The sequence below is a fragment of the Papio anubis genome, chromosome 18 (assembly GCF_008728515.1).
Source record: "Papio anubis isolate 15944 chromosome 18, Panubis1.0, whole genome shotgun sequence".
Lineage (NCBI taxonomy): Eukaryota > Metazoa > Chordata > Mammalia > Primates > Cercopithecidae > Papio > Papio anubis.
Window position 1 is genome coordinate 71,053,395 of NC_044993.1, and position 16,687 is coordinate 71,070,081.

General features: G+C 59.1%; 5 protein-coding genes across 10 annotated transcripts; 2 read left to right on the top strand and 3 right to left on the bottom strand.

Moving 5' to 3' along the window:
* Position 1: 1 nt before the first annotated feature.
* Positions 2–3,673, bottom strand: THOC6 (THO complex 6). Its single transcript, XM_003916422.4, has 13 exons — positions 3,343–3,673; positions 1,914–2,029; positions 1,748–1,812; positions 1,570–1,673; positions 1,448–1,485; positions 1,322–1,370; positions 1,148–1,219; positions 954–1,056; positions 819–868; positions 667–729; positions 460–570; positions 240–374; positions 2–163 (listed from the first exon to the last, which is right to left on the bottom strand). The coding sequence occupies exons 1-13, from the start codon at positions 3,379–3,381 to the stop codon at positions 83–85; spliced, it is 1,026 nt and encodes a 341-aa protein (XP_003916471.1). The 5' UTR covers positions 3,382–3,673; the 3' UTR covers positions 2–82.
* On the top strand, positions 3,420–5,078 carry HCFC1R1 (host cell factor C1 regulator 1). Of its 6 annotated transcripts, XM_009195802.2 has the most exons (5): positions 3,420–3,527; positions 3,740–3,861; positions 4,178–4,234; positions 4,347–4,475; positions 4,710–5,078. In XM_009195802.2, the coding sequence occupies exons 2-5, from the start codon at positions 3,767–3,769 to the stop codon at positions 4,843–4,845; spliced, it is 417 nt and encodes a 138-aa protein (XP_009194066.1). In that variant the 5' UTR covers positions 3,420–3,527; positions 3,740–3,766; the 3' UTR covers positions 4,846–5,078. The 6 variants fall into 6 exon arrangements, with proteins under 6 accessions (XP_009194066.1, XP_009194068.1, XP_009194067.1 ...); XM_009195804.2 differs by lacking the exon at positions 4,178–4,234; XM_003916424.3 differs by having other exon boundaries at positions 3,441–3,861.
* Positions 5,079–5,319: 241 nt separating this feature from the next.
* Positions 5,320–7,388, bottom strand: TNFRSF12A (TNF receptor superfamily member 12A). Its single transcript, XM_003916419.3, has 4 exons — positions 7,214–7,388; positions 6,383–6,487; positions 6,013–6,147; positions 5,320–5,931 (listed from the first exon to the last, which is right to left on the bottom strand). Exons 1-4 carry the CDS (start codon positions 7,305–7,307, stop codon positions 5,876–5,878), a joined length of 390 nt encoding a protein of 129 aa, XP_003916468.1. The 5' UTR covers positions 7,308–7,388; the 3' UTR covers positions 5,320–5,875.
* A 4,047-nt stretch (positions 7,389–11,435) lies between these two features.
* CLDN6 (claudin 6) lies at positions 11,436–13,261 on the top strand. The gene has a single exon (XM_021931679.2). It carries the CDS (start codon positions 11,860–11,862, stop codon positions 12,631–12,633), a length of 774 nt encoding a protein of 257 aa, XP_021787371.1. The 5' UTR covers positions 11,436–11,859; the 3' UTR covers positions 12,634–13,261.
* Positions 13,262–13,468: 207 nt separating this feature from the next.
* On the bottom strand, positions 13,469–16,346 carry CLDN9 (claudin 9). The gene has a single exon (XM_003916418.4). It carries the CDS (start codon positions 14,608–14,610, stop codon positions 13,957–13,959), a length of 654 nt encoding a protein of 217 aa, XP_003916467.2. The 5' UTR covers positions 14,611–16,346; the 3' UTR covers positions 13,469–13,956.
* Positions 16,347–16,687: the final 341 nt, after the last annotated feature.

Below are 16,687 nucleotides of genomic sequence, written 5' to 3' on the forward strand. Positions count from 1 at the left end.
AAAAAAAGCCTGAAACTTTATTGTAAAAAAGAAAATGAAAAACACTCTAAAACCCTGGGCTGGCTGGGGGTGTCGTCGGAGGTCAGAAGGACAGGGAGAAGGCCCGGTAGCCCAGGTTGGTGAAGACATCCACCCGGCAGCTGTTACCTGCAGCTGTCAGGACCTGGAGGAAAGAGGGGCATGACTGGCCTGCCCACACCCCTGCCTCCCAGCCACCCCATGGCCCCTGCCAGACCCACCTTGCACTCGGGCGCCGCGGGCTGCTGGTTGAGGCTGAGGCTGAGCAGCCCTGGGGAGGAGCCAGGCACCTGGGCCTTCAGCTCCCCGCTCAGCTGCCACTGGTTGACACAGCGGCCCTGGCCAGCCGACAGAATCTGCAGAGGACAGGGAAGGTGCTCGGGGGTCACGACTGAAGGGAAGAGTCAGTGGGGGTGGCAGAAGTGAGAGAGAGGGACTCACTAGGTCCTGGTAGAAGGTGACATGCTTCTGTGGCGCCCGGATGGGGAAGACAGTGGTAGGTGTGGAGGATCGGAGGTGCCAGAGGGTGAGGGCTGGGCCCCCTCCACAGACCTGGACAGAAAGGTGGGAGTCCCCAGCTGTGAACTACAGGCCCACAGCGGACAGGGCCCGGAGCTGCCATCCAATCCCACAGTCTGCCCAGCTCACCATCCAGTCGGAATCAGTTGCCAAGCATCCGATCCAGCGCCCATTGTGGGGCCTCGAACACTCCTGGGCGGCGGGGGAGGGAAAGAGGTGAAGACATGCAGAATTCAAGGAGCGGGAGGGGAAGAGGACAATGGCCATGGACAGACCCTCACCTCGTGCTTATAGACCTCGATCGTCTGGACCTCCTTGGCTGTGCGCAGGTCTGCGGGGAAAGAACTGTGAGTGGTGCCCCATTCACCTCAGCCTCCTTCACTGCCATCTTGCCCTCCAGCCAGCCACCTCCTTACCCCAAAGTCGAACAGCTCCGTCCTCGCCACCTGACAGCACCTCTGGGCTCCTTTCCCGCAGTGCCAGGCAATGGATGTAGTCTGTGTGGCCCCGGAGGACCCGCTGCATGTAGAGGGGCGATGTCAGGAGGAGACCTAGGAAGAGTGCCTCTCCCTGGCCTGGACCTGCTCTAGGGCTCCAAGACCCTGCTCACCGTGAAAGTCCCAGTTTCAAGGTCCATAGTGTGCAACTGACAGTCTCCCCCAGCCAGGATGAGGGAGTTCTCCTGTGGAGGGAGCAGGGTGAGGCAGGAAGTCAATGTCAAATCAGGGTAGGCAGAGGGTGAAGGATCAAAGTTTGGACAAGAACAGTCACATGGGGCTCAGACCTTGGGGACCAGCAGCAGAGCATTGATCTCGGGCACTTCCAGGCTGGTCCTGGGGAAGGAAAGGCAGGGTCAGTGAGGAAGTCACTTCACCCCGATGCCCCCTCTATCCATGTGGCCCTGGCTCACCTGTATGGAGGCTGACGATGCCACAGCTCCTTACACCCCTTCAAAAGGGAAAATACCAGTTGACCTCAAAGGCTCTCTCTGGGTCCCGGCACCCCAGCCCTTTCCCGAGCTCAACTCCTTACCTTCTTGAGCATCTCCGCCCAAAGCCAGGCCTTCACCTCCCCATCCCCAGCACTAAGCAGATGTCGATCGGTGGAGACCATGCTATAGACAGGCCCATCATGGGCTAAAGAGAAATGCAGAACTGAGTTGACCAATTCCACCCAAAGTCCCGAAGCCAGACTCCACAGCTATACCCACCTTGGAAAGTCACCACCGGCTTCTTACTTTCCTCTTTGGCTTCGGAGCTCAAAGCAGCGGACAAGCTGCAGGGGACAGCGGAGGGGACCCAGGAGTCAGAAACAGGGGCATCCGTCCCATGAGGGCCAAGTGCCAGGGCTAATGGGTGGACAGCGGCAGAGGGTACCTGAAGATGGCAATCTGCCCATAATTGTTGCCAGCCGCCAGAAACTTCCCACACGGTGAGACACTCTGGGAGAAGATGGTCATATGGAGCCGCTGCAAGGCCTGGAACACCTCTGTCTGCAGGGAAGAACTGGATGAGGCCTGCCTGGGATGTATGAAACCTCCCATCCACAGACTCCTTCCTGCTTCCCCCAACACCTGCCAGGCCTCCCACTGTCCTGACTTCTCAGCCCTCTTTTGAGGCGGCCCGGCCCCAAGCCAGCACTTGCCCATGCAGTCCCATGGGCGGCTCCAAGAAGACACTGAAGAAGGGGCGAGTCGAGGTGATGCCTCAGGGACCTCTGAGCAAGCACCCAGCACTCTCCTACCAGCTTCCTCAACTGTCAAGTGGAGCTCACAGAAGATTCCATCACAATTAGATGAGCTAGTGTATAGACAAGAGCTTTCCATGGGGCTGTCACTCAGTGCTGAAGCCAGGTGTGGTGGCTCATGCCTGTCATCCACCGCTTGGGGAGGCCAGGAGTTCGAGAGCAGCCTGGTCAAAATAGTGAGACTCCGTCTCAACAAAAAATTTAAAAATGTGGGGCCGGGCGCAGTGGCTCACGCCTGTAATCCCAGCACTTTGGGAGGCCGAGGTGGGCGGATCACCTGAGGTCTGGAGTTCCAGACCAGCCTGACCAACATGGAGAAACCCATCTCTACTAAAAATACAAAATGAGCTGGGAGTGGTGGCGCATGCCTGTAATCTCAGCTACTTGGGAGACTGAGGCAGGAGAACTGCTTGAATCTGGGAGGCGGAGGCTGTGGTGAACCAAGATGGAGCCATTGCACTCCAGCCTGGGCAACAAGAGTGAAACTTCATCTCAAAAAAAAAAAAAAATGTGGCCAGGCATGGTGACTCACACCTGTAATCCCAGCACTTTGGGAGGCTGAGGCGGGAGGATCACCTGAGGTCAGGAGTTCGAGACCAGCCTGGTCAACATGGTGAAACCCTGTCTCTACTAAAAACACAAAATTAGCTGGGCATGGTGGCACATCACCAGTCCCAGCTACTCAGGAAACTGGAGGCAGGCAACTTGAACCCAGGGAGGCGGTGTTGCAGTGAGCTGAGATCGTGCCACTGCACTCTAGCCTAGTTGACAGAGTGAGACTCCGTCTCAAAAAAAAAAAAAAGTGCTTTGCAGGAACTAGAAAATTAAAAAAAAGGGGCCCACTACCCCAAACATAGAAAACCGGATTTTATAATCCCCACTGACCGTGCTAAGCCCCTGAGGCACTTCTGGGTTACTCTCCCGCCCCCGGTCAGCGTCTGAGTTCCACAAATAGCCCAGGCAAAATAGGACTCAAAGGGCACAATTCCCTGCCCGCCCCGTCCCAGCCATGAATGGACTACAAATCCCAGAAGGCAACGCGCACCACGTCCGTCTCACCTGACCCAGCGGTACCGCGAGCGGCACAGCTCGCTCCATCTCCAGAACTACAAGTCCCAGAGTGCTCCGCGTGCGACGCAACTTCACGAGGCCTTACGTGCCTACAGCGGTTCCTCTCCGTGGCGCCCTACTGCCTTCGGCGCGAAGGTGGCTGCTGCGTACCGTCCTGAACCCCAGGAGCCGAGGTGAGCGCCGCGAAGACCCCCGACATTAAGAAGTGGTGTCCACCGCAGCCCCGCTAAGCCGGATACCCTCCCCCACCCCGAGGAGCAAGCCTGCCTTCCGCCACGCGCCGCCCTTCTTCCGCGCCCGCGCAGAACCTCGCCGCTGTGCCCGCCTAAAGCCACGCCCATCCTCGCTGGGCCACGCCCTCAGAGACTCCTCCCCTGTCACCCAGATCCCACCCGCAGGACCCCAAAACCCAATGATCCTTCAGCAGCCCTTGGAGCGAGGCCCCCAGGGTGGGGCCCAGCGCCTCCCGCGGGCCGCCTTGGGGGTGACTCGGGGCCTGGACGCCAGGTGCGTGTGGGGGACCAGGGTGGGCCTGACCAAGGGCCGCAGGAGCTTTGGCTGGGTGCTCAGGGCTGGTCTGCAGGATGAACACGGGGTGGGGCGAATCGGCGGGGCTTAGGCGTGAGCTGAGATGGTACTGGGGCTGCAGTTCAGGGTCCAGACTTCCGAAGTACGCTGCTGGATGGCCCAGGAGAGGGGGGACCAGCACCAGCTGAGACAGTAATGGGCTTGGGGCTCCTGGCTGATGCTGCAGGCTCAGGCGGGCATATCCTTGGGAAGGAGCCAAGAGGGTGGGGTGCACCAGGCTCTCTTTTTTTCCCAGCTCCCCTCTCCGAGGAGCTGTGCCCATGAGCACCAAGCGGCGCCTGGAGGAGGAGCAGTGAGTTTGGGGGTAGGGAGGGACTCCCAACGAGAGCTCTGTCACCTCTGGTCCCCAACAGGCTGCCTCCTGTCTCAATATCCCAGCCTGCCTCTCTCCCATCTCTCCCCAGGGAGCCTCTGCGCAAGCAGTTTCTGTCTGAGGAGAACATGGCCACCCACTTCTCTCAACTCAGCCTGCACAATGACCACCCCTACTGCAGCCCCCCCATGGCCTTCCCCCAAGCCCTGCCCCCACTCAGGTAGGCTCCTCCACTGGCCAGGCCTTCTGCAGAATCACAGGCGGTCCTCGCAGCTGACCTCAGGCCCTGCCTCATCGTGCCATTTTTAGCTCTAGCTGACCTCTGGGTTGTTTCTCATCTTGGCTCTTTGGAAAGTGCTGGGAACCCAGGAGTCCCTGGGGACCTGGACCTGGTGGGAGGTGCTCAGCTAGGCCAGCCTTAGCCCCATGCCCTGACAGTCATTTCTTCTTCTAGAAGCCCTTGCTCTGAGCTGCTTCTCTGGCGCTACCCTGGCAGCCTCATCCCCGAGGCCCTTCGTCTGCTGAGGCTGGGGGACACCCCCAGTCCCCCCTACCCTGCAACCCCAGCTGGAGACATAACGGAGCTCTGAGTGCTGGTGGACTGCCCCTCCCACCTTCCTTCTTCCCCACAAAAGAGACCAGCGACTCCTGCAAAGGGACAAGGTTCCTCCCTCTCCTGCAGACCAGGCATCTGGGCACCAAGACCTTCCCTCAACAGAGGACACTGAGCCCAACGGAGCTCTGGGATGGGAGGGGTGGGAGCATGGGAAGGGAGGCATCCCACCCCCAAGAAGAACTGAATAAAGATTGCTGAGCAAAGGAAGGCTTCAGTCTAGAACCTGGGGCTTTGGGGGATGGTGGAGAGGGGAGAGGTGCGGGATGCTGGGCTTTCTCCTCAAGATCTTCCCTGGAAAACTGTTAGGGCCAGCCAGGTCCTGGCCGGCTGAGTTCCAGGCATTGAGAATGTGTGAGTCAGAGCCTCACCCCCGCCCCCGCGGCTGGCTGACTCACTCCCTCCCTCCAGCTCAGGGGAGTCAGTCGGGGATCACTGTCTCTCCAAACCATTTAAAGTTAAAGATTCTTTTATTAATAAATTCTCCCTCCCCTCCAAACTCTCCCCAAAATAAATATCTCCTCCCCTCTTTAGGGAGTTGGGGGGGTCGGTATCTTAGGGCCAGCCCTCCTAGTGGGCCAGCCCCCTAGTGTTAAAAATAGGTCCCTAACCCCCCAGGGTGACCCCCATGGTGGAATTTCAGGACATCTGAGTGAGTGGCGCCTAGTGTCAAGTCTGCCCCCCAAGTCAGCCTGGCCCCCAGGGCCTCTAGGAAGGAGGACACCCCCCCCCCTGTGCAAATGCTGCAGTTCCTTAGTCAGTGTCAGCTGTTTTGTGTGAGCCAGCGTGAGGCTCCCTTTCTGTTCTGGGGCCAGAGGCAGGGCAACCAGACACCTTGGAAGGTTCCCCTGAACCCTGGGCCCAGGCCTCAGAGGTGATTCACCGCCCCCCACCCCCCTTGTGGTTGGAGGAGCTTGGCTCCTGCCGCGTCTGGGAGGCAGAGACTGGCTCTAGAATGGATGAATGAATGATGAGTGGGCGAGCCCCGGCTGGCAGGGGGCACATTGTCACTGGATCAGCGCCACAGCTGGGCAGCCCTCTCCGCCGGTCTCCTCTATGGGGGCTGCAAGATAAGAGGTGGGGTCGTCAGGGGCAGAGAAAAAGTCGAGTGCTGACAGGGCTGGGCAGGCCAGGGCGCACTTACTGGTGAACTTCTCTCTCCTGCGGCATCGTCTCCAGACCAGAAAGCCAGAAAGCAGCCCCAGCACGAAGGTCAGACTCAGAGCGCCCCCAAGGATGGGCCAAAGCAGCCGGAAGGGGGCAGGAGGTGCCGCAGCGCCTGGGGGCGGGACTCGGAGTCAGACCTCGCCCCTCTCCAGGCCAGCCCCGCCCCCTAAGACTGAGCCTTCAGCCTTCTCCCAACCGTGGCCTCCTCCCTGACCCGGGCCACCTTCCAACTCCCACCTTCTCCCGATTGACTTCCCCGATGCAAAGCTCTCGGCCACCCTCTCCGCACCAGCCACCCTCTCTCCCAGTCTGGGGTCCGCTGGCCACTGGCCCTGCCCCCCACTCACAGCCCAGGCAGAAGTCGCTGTGCGGTCGCGCCCTGCAAGACGCGCAGTCCATGCACTTGTCCAGGTCCGCGCTCCAGGAACTGCCGCGGGAGCAGGGGGCGGTGCCTGGGGAGGGGGCCTCGGGTCAGAGGCTGGGGGCGGGACTCGGCTATTCTGGGGTCTGAGGTCAGGGTCGGCCGGCTCGAATAACGTGAGTCACTGGCGCCCTCCCCGCGCATTCCTCACAGGTGACCGCACGGCCCGACCGGGACACGGCAGCTCCAGGAGGGAGGGCGTAGCGCGGGACGCTGGGGGTGGGGGGGGTCAGGTCCCCACAACCCCCCTGCCGCCGGCGGGTGACTCACTCCTGGGCACCGGGCCCGACCCCGGTCCCTCCCCCCGCATAGCTGGGCACTGAAGTCACCGGATGGAAGGGGGCACCCCACATGGTATAGAGGGCACAGACCCTAGTACCTCTCGACGGCCTCCCCAACTCGTCGGTCACTGGGGCTAGTTAGACCCTGTACTGACCAGGCTGGGGGCGTGCCCCTTCCTAGACTAAACATCCCGCCCTCACTTACTTTCTCTCTCCACTTCCAAGTACTTTCGGACTTTCGGAACCGAAGAACCCACCCCAACCCCAATTGGACGGTGGGAGAAACTGAGGCCCGGATTGTGAATGAAACTTGGAGAGTGATGGAAGTTCCCACAGCCGGGAGCGAGCTGTTAGAAGGCCACCTGAACCCAGATACCCACATCCGCCTGTTCCCCCAGTTCCGCGCTGTTCTCCAGGCACCCAATCCGGCTCCCGAGCCCCGGATCGGGGTTCTCCGACCCCCAAGTCCCGCGTACCTGGCGCTTGCTCCCCAGCCACGGAGCGCAGCAACGCCAGCCAGAGCCCCAGCACGAGGAGCCGCAGCAACCGGCGCAGCGAACCCCGAGCCATAGTGCACGTCCCGCGCCCGCCGCTGTCTGCGCCCGCAGCCGGCCGGCAGGGACCCACGGCCGCCGCCCCGCCCCCGCCCCCGCCTTCCGGGGCGGAGCTCTCGCCTCCGCCCGCCTTGAGTTTGGCTGCGGGACGCCCCGCCCCGCGGGGCCCGCTCAGTTCAGTCATTCATTCAACAAAGTTCTGGTGCGGGAGCTGCCAGGACCCCGCAGGGACGCAGACCCCTCCCTTGCCCAGCAGGTGATCTAGTCCAGCGCGCGTGGGGTGGGGAAATAAAAAATCAGACACGAGTGCTCTCTTCGGCATCTCATATAGAAATCAGACATGTACGGCCGGGCGCGGTGGCTCACGCCTTTAATCCCATCAATTTGGGAGGCTGAGGCAGGCGGATTAGGAGGTCAGGAGTTCGAGAGCAGCCTGACCAACGTGATGAAACGCCGTCTCTACTCAAAATACAAAAATTAGCCGGGCGTGGCAACGCGCGCCTGTAATCCTAGTTACTCAGGAGGCTGAGGCAGGAGAATCGCTTGAACCCGGGAGGCGGAAGTTGCAGTGAGCCGAGATGGCGCCACTACACTCCAGCCTGGACGATAGAGTGAGAGTCCTTCTCAAATAAATAAATAAATAAATAAATAAATAAATAAATAAATAAAATCAGACACATGAACAATCCATGCAGAGATCACTGCAGCTTCCTTTTTTTTTCCTCCCCTTGAGATCGCGTCTTCCTCTTGTTCAGCCTGGAGTGCAGTGGTACGATCACGGCTCTCTGGGCTCGAGTCTCCCACCTCAGCCTCCCAAGTAGGGACCACAGGCACTGCGCCAGCACACACGACTAATTTTTGTATTTTTTGTAGCGACCAGGGTCTCACTATGTTGCCCAGACTAGCCTGGCCACTGCAGCTTTCTTAAGGCCCCTGGGGGTATAACAATTAAACCTGAGGTCAGGAGTTCGAGACCAGCCTGGCCAACATGGTGAAACCCCGTCTTTACTAAAACTAAAAATAAAAAAAGAAAGAAATTAGCTGGGCGTGCTGGTGGGCACCTGTAATCTCAGCTACTTGGGAGACTGAGGCAGAAGAATTGCTGGAACCCGGGAGACGGAGGTTGCAGTCAGCTGAGATAGCGCCATTTCACTCCAGACTGGGCGACAGAAAGGGCCCCCATCTCAAAAAATCAAAACAGGCCGGGCGCTGTGTTTCAGGCCTGTAATCCCAGCACTTTGGGAGGCTGAGGCGGGCGGATCAGAGGTCAGGAGATCGAGACCATCCTGGCTAACATGGTGAAACCCCATCTCTACTAAAAATACAAAAAATTAGTCAGGCATGGTGGTGGGCGCCTATAGTCCCAGCTACTTGGGAGGCTGAGGCAGGAGAATGGCGTGAACCCGGAAGGCGGAGCTTGCAGCGAGCGGAGATCGCGCCACTGCACTCCAGCCTGGGCGACAGAGCTAGACTCTTTACAAACAACAACAAAAAAAATCATAACAACATAAAAATAATATTATCTGGCCGGGCGCGGTGGCTCAAGCCGGTAATCCCAGCGCAGTGCAAGGCCAAGGTGGGCGGATCGCTTGAGCCCCAGAGTTCGAGACGCCTGGGCAATATAGCAAGACCCTGTCTGTACAAAACATAAATTAGCTGGGCGCGGTGGCGTGTGCCGCCTGTAGTCCGAGCTACTCAGGAGGCTGAAGCGGGAGGATCGCTTGAGCCCGGAAGGTCGAGGCTGCAGTGAGCCGTGATCGCACCACTGCACTCCAGCCTGGGTGACACAGTGAAAATATTTCTCTAAAATAATACCAATAGTTTGCCCTGTAATTTGTAACTTAGGACGTAGTTACATAATAAAATGCAGACTTGGCCGGGCGCGGTGGCTCAAGCCTGTAATCCCAGCACTTTGGGAGGCCGAGACGGGCGGATCACGAGGTCAGGAGATCGAGACCATCCTGGCTAACAAGGTGAAACCCCGTCTCTACTAAAAAATACAGAAAACTAGCCGGGCGAAGTGGCGGGCGCCTGTAGTCCCAGCTACTCGGGAGGCTGAGGCAGGAGAATGGCGTGACCCCGGGAAGCAGAGCTTGCAGTGAGCTGAGATCCGGCCACTGCACTCCAGCCTGGGCGACACAGCGAGACTCCGTCTCAAAAAAAAAAAATAAAATAAATAAAAATAAAAATAAAAAAAAATAAAATGCAGACTTATCTCCATTTTACGGAGTAGGAAACGAAGGCTCGGGTAGGTTAGGTGAGTTCCCCATGTCATCGCGCTGCTTAAGTGGCAAAGCGGAGACTCAAGCTCTGTCCTCCCCTAAGCCTGGCGCCCTCACCCTGGGTGAGTCTGGCAGCTACCTCAGCCTCCAGCGCCCCCCTCTGACAAGCCTGGGATTCGCACGCCCGCTGCCGTCGGGTACAGGGTCTCTGCCCCTCCTCCGGGGCGGTGGTCCAGTGACGTCACCGCTTCTTTAAGACCCTCGCCTCCGCCCTGTCCCGACACTCGGCCTAGGAATTTCCCTTATTGTCTTCGCAGGTGAGTCCCGGGCAAGTGTGAGTGTTGGAGAGACGCCTCTTGGGGCCGGGTGCAGGGTGCTGGCGGCGTGGGTAGGGGTGCGTGCGAACTCGGGCTGCGGCCACCTGGATGCGCGAGTCCCTCAGGGGGTCGGGCGGTCTGCGCCCAAGACGCCGAGGTGATCGAGTCCTTCGAGGCTCCCAAGGGTTAAACGCCCCTCCCCCCTCCCCAGGGACAAAGACACCGAAACTCCGAGCGCCCCTCCCCCACCTATCTTGCCTTTCGGGGCGGGGCTCCCCTCCCCCTTCCCCCTCGCTTAGGGGAGCAGACCTTGCGGCCACTGCAGCTATAGAACCCTTCCTGGGCGAGCGGCTCCCAGGCTGGAGTGGTCGGGTGGGCCCGGGCGCCCTCGGACAGAGTCGGGCCTGCAGTGCATGGAAAAGAAAGGGGCAGGGGCACACTCACAAGGGAGAGGCTTGGGGCGCCTAGACCAGCGTGGCCCCGACCCTAGCTCGGCCAGAGGCCTAACGGCCGGACCTGGGCGTTGGGGCAGCCTGCCCCAGCCAGTCTCCCCAAGGTGGCCTGCTCTGCCCAGGCCTGGGACCCCCGGCTAATGAGTAGAGCCTGCCCTCCGGCCACTGCCTGCCGGGATAAGTTTAGGTCCAAGCTGTACAATGGAAGAACTCTGGGCAGTGGGAGGCCCCAGCAGTGGGAGGCCCTGGTCAGAGATGGTCCCCTCCAACACTGCCTGGGATATGAGGGGACACAGGTGCAGGCCAGGTGGTGGTGGGAGAACTGCTGTCGAGGGGAATCTAGCACAGCATTTGGTCTAGAATTCACAGGAAAAGGCCCTCAAGTTTTGAGGCTATGCTCTCCAGCCCCTAGGGGAGGTCAGAAGGGTGGGACCAGGGAGTCATTGAGTGACTTTGGGGAAGGAACTGCTTTTAGGTGGAGGATTAATGATGTTTTTCTTCATCTCTCCTGCCCCTGGTGTCTGCCAGCCTGGGGTGTGGAACCAAGTTGTGAGGAATGTTGGGTGGTGGGAGGAAGCTTGGGATCTTCAATCTTAGTGTTGAAATTAACAAGTTTTGGTCCGGTGCGATGGCTCACACCTGTAATCCCTGAACTTTGGGAGGCTGAGGCGGGCGGATCACCTGAGGTCACGAATTCAAGACCAGCCTGGCCAACTTGTTGAAACCCCATCTCTACTAAAAATACAAAAATTAAGGCCAGGTGCGGTGGCTCATGCCTGCAATCCCAGGACTTTGGGAGGCCGAGGCGGGCAGATCACGAGGTCAGGAGATCGAGACCATCCTGGCTAACACAGTGAAACCCCGTCTCTACTAAAAATACAAAAAATTAGCTGGGCATGGTGTCAGGCGCCTGTAGTCCCAGCTACTCGGGAGGCTGAGGCAGGAGAATGATGTGAACCCAGAAGGAGGAGCTTGCAGTGAGCCGAGATCGCACCACTGCACTCCAGCCTGGGCGACAGAGCGAGACTCCCTCTCAAAAAGAAAAAAAAAAAAAAAAAAATTATCCGGGCGTGGTTGTGTGCAGCTGTAATCGCAGCTACTTGGGAGGCTGAGGCAGGAGAATCACTTGAACCTGGGAGGCACAGGTTGCAGTGAGCCGAGATTACACCACTGCACTCTAGCCTGGGCCACTGAGTGAGACTCCTTGTCTCAAACAACAACAACAAAAAGAAATGGACGAGTTTTGAGCCTTAAACTCAGGGCTAGAACTGAACCATTCTACACGGAGACTGCTTGGAAATCACACTGTCTTCTCATCCTGCTTTTTGCTGCCTTGCAGCCTGATCACTGGCTCTGGCCTTGGACTGTCATTGCATAGGTTTCATCCTGTTATTTTTCATTTGCACTCAGAATAGCCAGGGCAGGGCTGCTTGCACATTCACTGTTATGAGCCAGTGCCTGTCACATAACTAGAAAGAATAATAAATGCTAAAGCATTAAGTGTTCATTTTGCCCATGAGAAGTGAGGCTCAGGGAGCATGTCTTGACCGAGTTCCGGGATGTGATGACCACTTTCCATGGTGTATGCCCCTAGTGTCCTGTCCACATGTGGCCTGAGGTCTGGGCCTGCCAGGCCTCACCTTGCTGTGCTTCTGTCCCAAATACAGTGCAGCTCCTTCAACCTCGCCATGGCCTCTGCCGGAATGCAGATCCTGGGAGTCGTCCTGACACTGCTGGGCTGGGTGAATGGCCTGGTTTCCTGCGCCCTGCCCATGTGGAAAGTGACCGCTTTCATCGGCAACAGCATCGTGGTGGCCCAGGTGGTGTGGGAGGGCTTGTGGATGTCCTGCGTGGTGCAGAGCACCGGCCAGATGCAGTGCAAGGTGTACGACTCACTGCTGGCACTGCCGCAGGACCTGCAGGCTGCACGTGCCCTCTGTGTCATTGCCCTCCTTGTGGCCCTGTTCGGCTTGCTGGTCTACCTTGCTGGGGCGAAGTGTACCACCTGTGTGGAGGAGAAGGATTCCAAGGCCCGCCTGGTGCTCACCTCTGGGATTGTCTTTGTCATCTCAGGGGTCCTGACGCTAATCCCCGTGTGCTGGACGGCGCATGCCATCATCCGGGACTTCTATAACCCCCTGGTGGCTGAGGCCCAAAAGCGGGAGCTGGGGGCCTCCCTCTACTTGGGCTGGGCAGCCTCAGGCCTTTTGTTGCTGGGTGGGGGGCTGCTGTGCTGCACATGCCCCTCAGGGGTGTCCCGGGGCCCAAGCCATTACATGGCCCGCTACTCGACATCTGCCCCTGTCATCTCTCGGGGGCCCTCTGAGTACCCCACTAAGAATTACGTCTGACGTGGAGGGGAATGGGGGCTCCGCTGGCACTAGAGCCATCCAGAAGTCCAACAGCTTTGGGATAGGTTGGTATCTTTTGTTTCTGCCTTCTGCTGTTTTTCTTTTGACTGAGGGTATTTAAAATTCGTTTGAAAAGTGAACCAAGAAGATAGCTCAGACTCCCACTTAGGCTCTGCTGTTTCTCACCCTTGGATGATGGAGCCAAAGAGGGGATGCTTTGAGATTTTGGATCTTGACATGCCCATCTTAGAAGCCAGTCGAGCTGTGGAACTAACGTGGGGGCTGCTTGCTGTGCTGGCCTTTGCAACAAGACAGACTGTCCCCAAGAGTTCCTGCTGCTGCTGGGGGCTGGGCTTCCCTAGACGTCACTGGACAGCTAACCCCCATCCTACTTGGGCCTCTGGAGCTCCTCTCATCACCCCCTGGAAAAGCAAGTGATCTGTTAACAAAGGACTGCCCACCCCCGGAACTTCTGACCTCTGGCTCTTCCATCCTGATAGGACGTCCACCCCCGGGGCCAGGTCCCAGCTATGTAGACCCCCACCTCCACCTCCAACACTGCACCCTTCTGCCCTGCCCGCCCCTTTACACTCACATTTTTACCAAATAAAGCATGTTTTGTTAGTGCGTTTGGTGTTGCAGGGGGTTACTGAGTGCCCACCCTGGCTAGGGGAAGAGGTGGGCATAAGTGAGTCATGATCTCCTCTGCCCGTGGCTTGAGTGAGCATACCTACCAGGCAGAACCTGGAGCCAGACCTTGGCCTGACAGCCACCAAGGGAGGCTACCTGGCTGTCCCTGCCCAGCCCTAGTGGCGGCACACAGATTAGAGGGAGCCCAGTTACAAATGCTCTTTATTTCCAACTCGCGGGTGGGGGTGTTGGGGAGGGGAGGTGATGGGCAGGCCCTCCCTGCCAACTCCAGGGTTGGGAGGGCATGGTCTGCTCCTTGGTTTTGGAGCCAATGAGCTGCTGCCCTTTCGGTGAGGTCAGGGTTCCTGGGACAGGGGAGGGCTCAGAAGAGAAGGAAGGCCAGCCAGTATCCTGGGCAATGGAAGGAAACAACTACTGGGGAGGCGGGGGCAGGCCAGGGTGCCCAACACCTCTGGGCTGCCCAGCTTGGGGGAGAACATCAAAGGGGACCCCATTGAGAAGAGCTCAGCCAGGCCAGCTGACCCAGCCCTGCGGCCAGGTATAGCTTGGGTTTTTGGAAAGTGGGTTTTCCTGGGGAAGGAGGTTGTGGTGGAGCAGGGCATCTGGTCACCAGGCCAAGGTGGAAGGTGCGGAGCAGTGGGGAGCAGCGGGCTCCCAGGGGAAGCCTCTGCCTCACACGTAGTCCCTCTTGTCCAGTCCAGACGCGCCTGAGCGGGAGGGGATGGAGTAGCCCAGCCTCGGTCCACGGGGCCGCTCGACCTGGGGCGGGGGGCACGTGCAGCAGAGGAGCCCCCCGCCCAGCATAAGCAGTGCGGCTGCCGCCCAGCCCAGGTAGAGGGAGGCTCCCAGCTCCCGCTTGAGGGCCTCAGCCACCAGGGGGTTGTAGAAGTCCTGGATGATGGCGTGCGCCGTCCAGCACACAGGGATGAGCACCAGGATGCCAGCAAGGAGGAGGATGACTCCCGCGGTGAGCATGATACGGGCCTTGGCACCTTCATCCTCCACACATGTGGTACACTGGGCACCTGTGATGGCCAACAGGAGGCCAAGCAGGGCCAGTAGGAGGGCGATGACACAGAGGGCACGTGCAGCCTGCAGGTCCTGTGGCAGCGCCAGCAGCGAGTCGTACACCTTGCACTGCATCTGGCCCGTGCTCTGCACCACGCAGGACATCCACAGCCCCTCCCACACCACCTGGGCCACTACGATGCTGTTGCCGATGAAGGCGGTCACCTTCCACAGGGGCAGGGCACAGGACACCAGGGTCCCCAGCCAGCCCAGCACAGCCAGGGTCATGCCCAGCAGTTCTAAGCCAGTCGAAGCCATCTGGCCCCTCGGTTAGGTCTTCTCAGCCCCAGGCAGCCTAGGTGACTCAAAGGGTGTGTCTGGTGTGCTGGATGGGCGTCTCTGTGCCCAGCAGGAGGGGAAGGCTTGTTGGTGTCCCCAGGCCAGGCCAGTCCTCAGTTCTGTGAACCTCTTGAAAGGCTCCTCCTCTCCGTGCCTCTTGCAGGTGTCTCTGGTCCTTGCAGAGTACAAAGCAGACTCCTGGTCCCACTCAGCTGAGTGGTGGGTGTCACGTTGAGGGGCCTCCGCCCATCGAATGCCGTGAGGGTGCTGCTGCTCTTGCCACCCTGCTGTCACACCTGGGCTGAGCTCACACGGGCCCTCTGGATGCACTGCCAGGCTGAGGACATCTGCGTCCCCTGCGGGCTGGCACAGGTTCCCACCAAGCAACTCTGACAGTGCCACCTGAGGACTCTGCAGGCTCTCAGCTGCAGGCGGGGTTTTAAGGCCCAGGTAGGGGAGGAGCAGAGTGAAGTGCAGGGAGGCCAGGATAGGGGAGACCTGAGCCATGGGGAGGGTGCGGGGCTGGGGATTCATGGCAGCAGGTGGATGAGGGGCCCGGGGGGTCAGTGGGGGACGCCGCGACTGAGTGGCGACAGGGGAGGAAAAGCATCCACAGCATCTGTGCATGTGGGAACCAAAGGTAAAGGAGGGGAAGATGGAGGACAAGCTGAGGAAGAAGAGAGGGATTGGGGGCCAAAAAAGTAACAGGCTCAGGACAGAAACACACACAGGGGGCGTTGGCCTGCCTTCCTGAGCCGCCTCCTCCCACAGCCCCTCCCAGCCGCCTCTGCTCTCCCCCAGCCCAGTTTCGTGATGCAAACATGCCCCAGCTCCCCGAGTATCGCACACCCCCACCTGCCTGGGACTCTCAGGAATCTGATCCATCCCCCGTCTCAGCCCAGTGGCCCTGCTAGCTCCCAGGGGAAGAGCCCCGCCCGTACTGTTCCCCGGACGACAGGTGCCTGGCGCCCAGCTCAGGTGGCATCGCCCTGGCAACGGCCTAGAAAACTACCCCCGCTTCAACCTCAGCTCAGGTGCGCTCTTGCCATCCCCGCTGCTGAAACCAAGGTTGAGCTGAGCTGCCTAAGGTCTCCAGAGGCCAGAGGATAAGGGGCCTGTTGTGAAGTTGGGGGACCCTCAGGAAGGGGGATGGAGGTGGGAGGGGCTTGGGCTGGAACCCAGGGTGAGGCGCAGCCCAGGATCCAGTTATCTTCCATGAGTGGGTGAGTGAGTGGCCAGTCAGGCCTCCCGGGACAAGACACCCCAGAGGTGGGCACGGGAGTTAAGTCCGGGGACTCAAGTGTCCCCAAGACCTGCCTTCCAGTGTGCAGGAAATCCTTTCCTCTGGAAAAACTCCCTCAGAGCCTGTGATTCCACTCACGGGGACAGCCTGGGAGTCCCAGTGACCGAAGCTCAAATCCTGACCCCTATCTGGGACAGATCATGGAAGGTCAAGGTCCTTAACCTCCTTTGGTCAAAGACCCACTTGAGAAACCCCATGGGACTCACAGAAAAAGCACCCACAAAAATGTGCCCCTCATTTGTGGGGGAGCATTCATGAACTCCCTCAAGCTCCTGCCCGGGTGCTAAGAACCTCTGAAGATTGTTGTCTGAAAAGGGGGTGTGACGGCCGGGTGCGGTGACTCACGCCTGTAATCCCAGCGCTTTGGGAGGCCAAGGCGGGTGAGTTACCAGGGCAGGAGTTTGAGAGCAGCCTAGCCAACATGGTGAACCCCATCTGTACTAAAAATACAAAAAAATTAGGTATCCCAGCACTTTGAAAGGCCGAGGCAGGCAGATCAGGAGGTCAAGAGATCGAGACCATACTGGCCAACATGGTGAAACCCTGTCTCTACTAAAAATACAAAAGTTAGCTGGGCACGGTGGCACGAGCCTGTAGTCCCAGCTACTCGCTACTCTGGAGGCTGAGGCAGAAGAATCACTTGAACCCAGGAGGCGGAGGTTGCAGTGAGCCAAGATCGCACCACTCCACTCCAGCCTGGCGACACAGTGAGATTCTGTCTCGGAAAAAAAAATTAGCTGGCCGTGGTGGCGG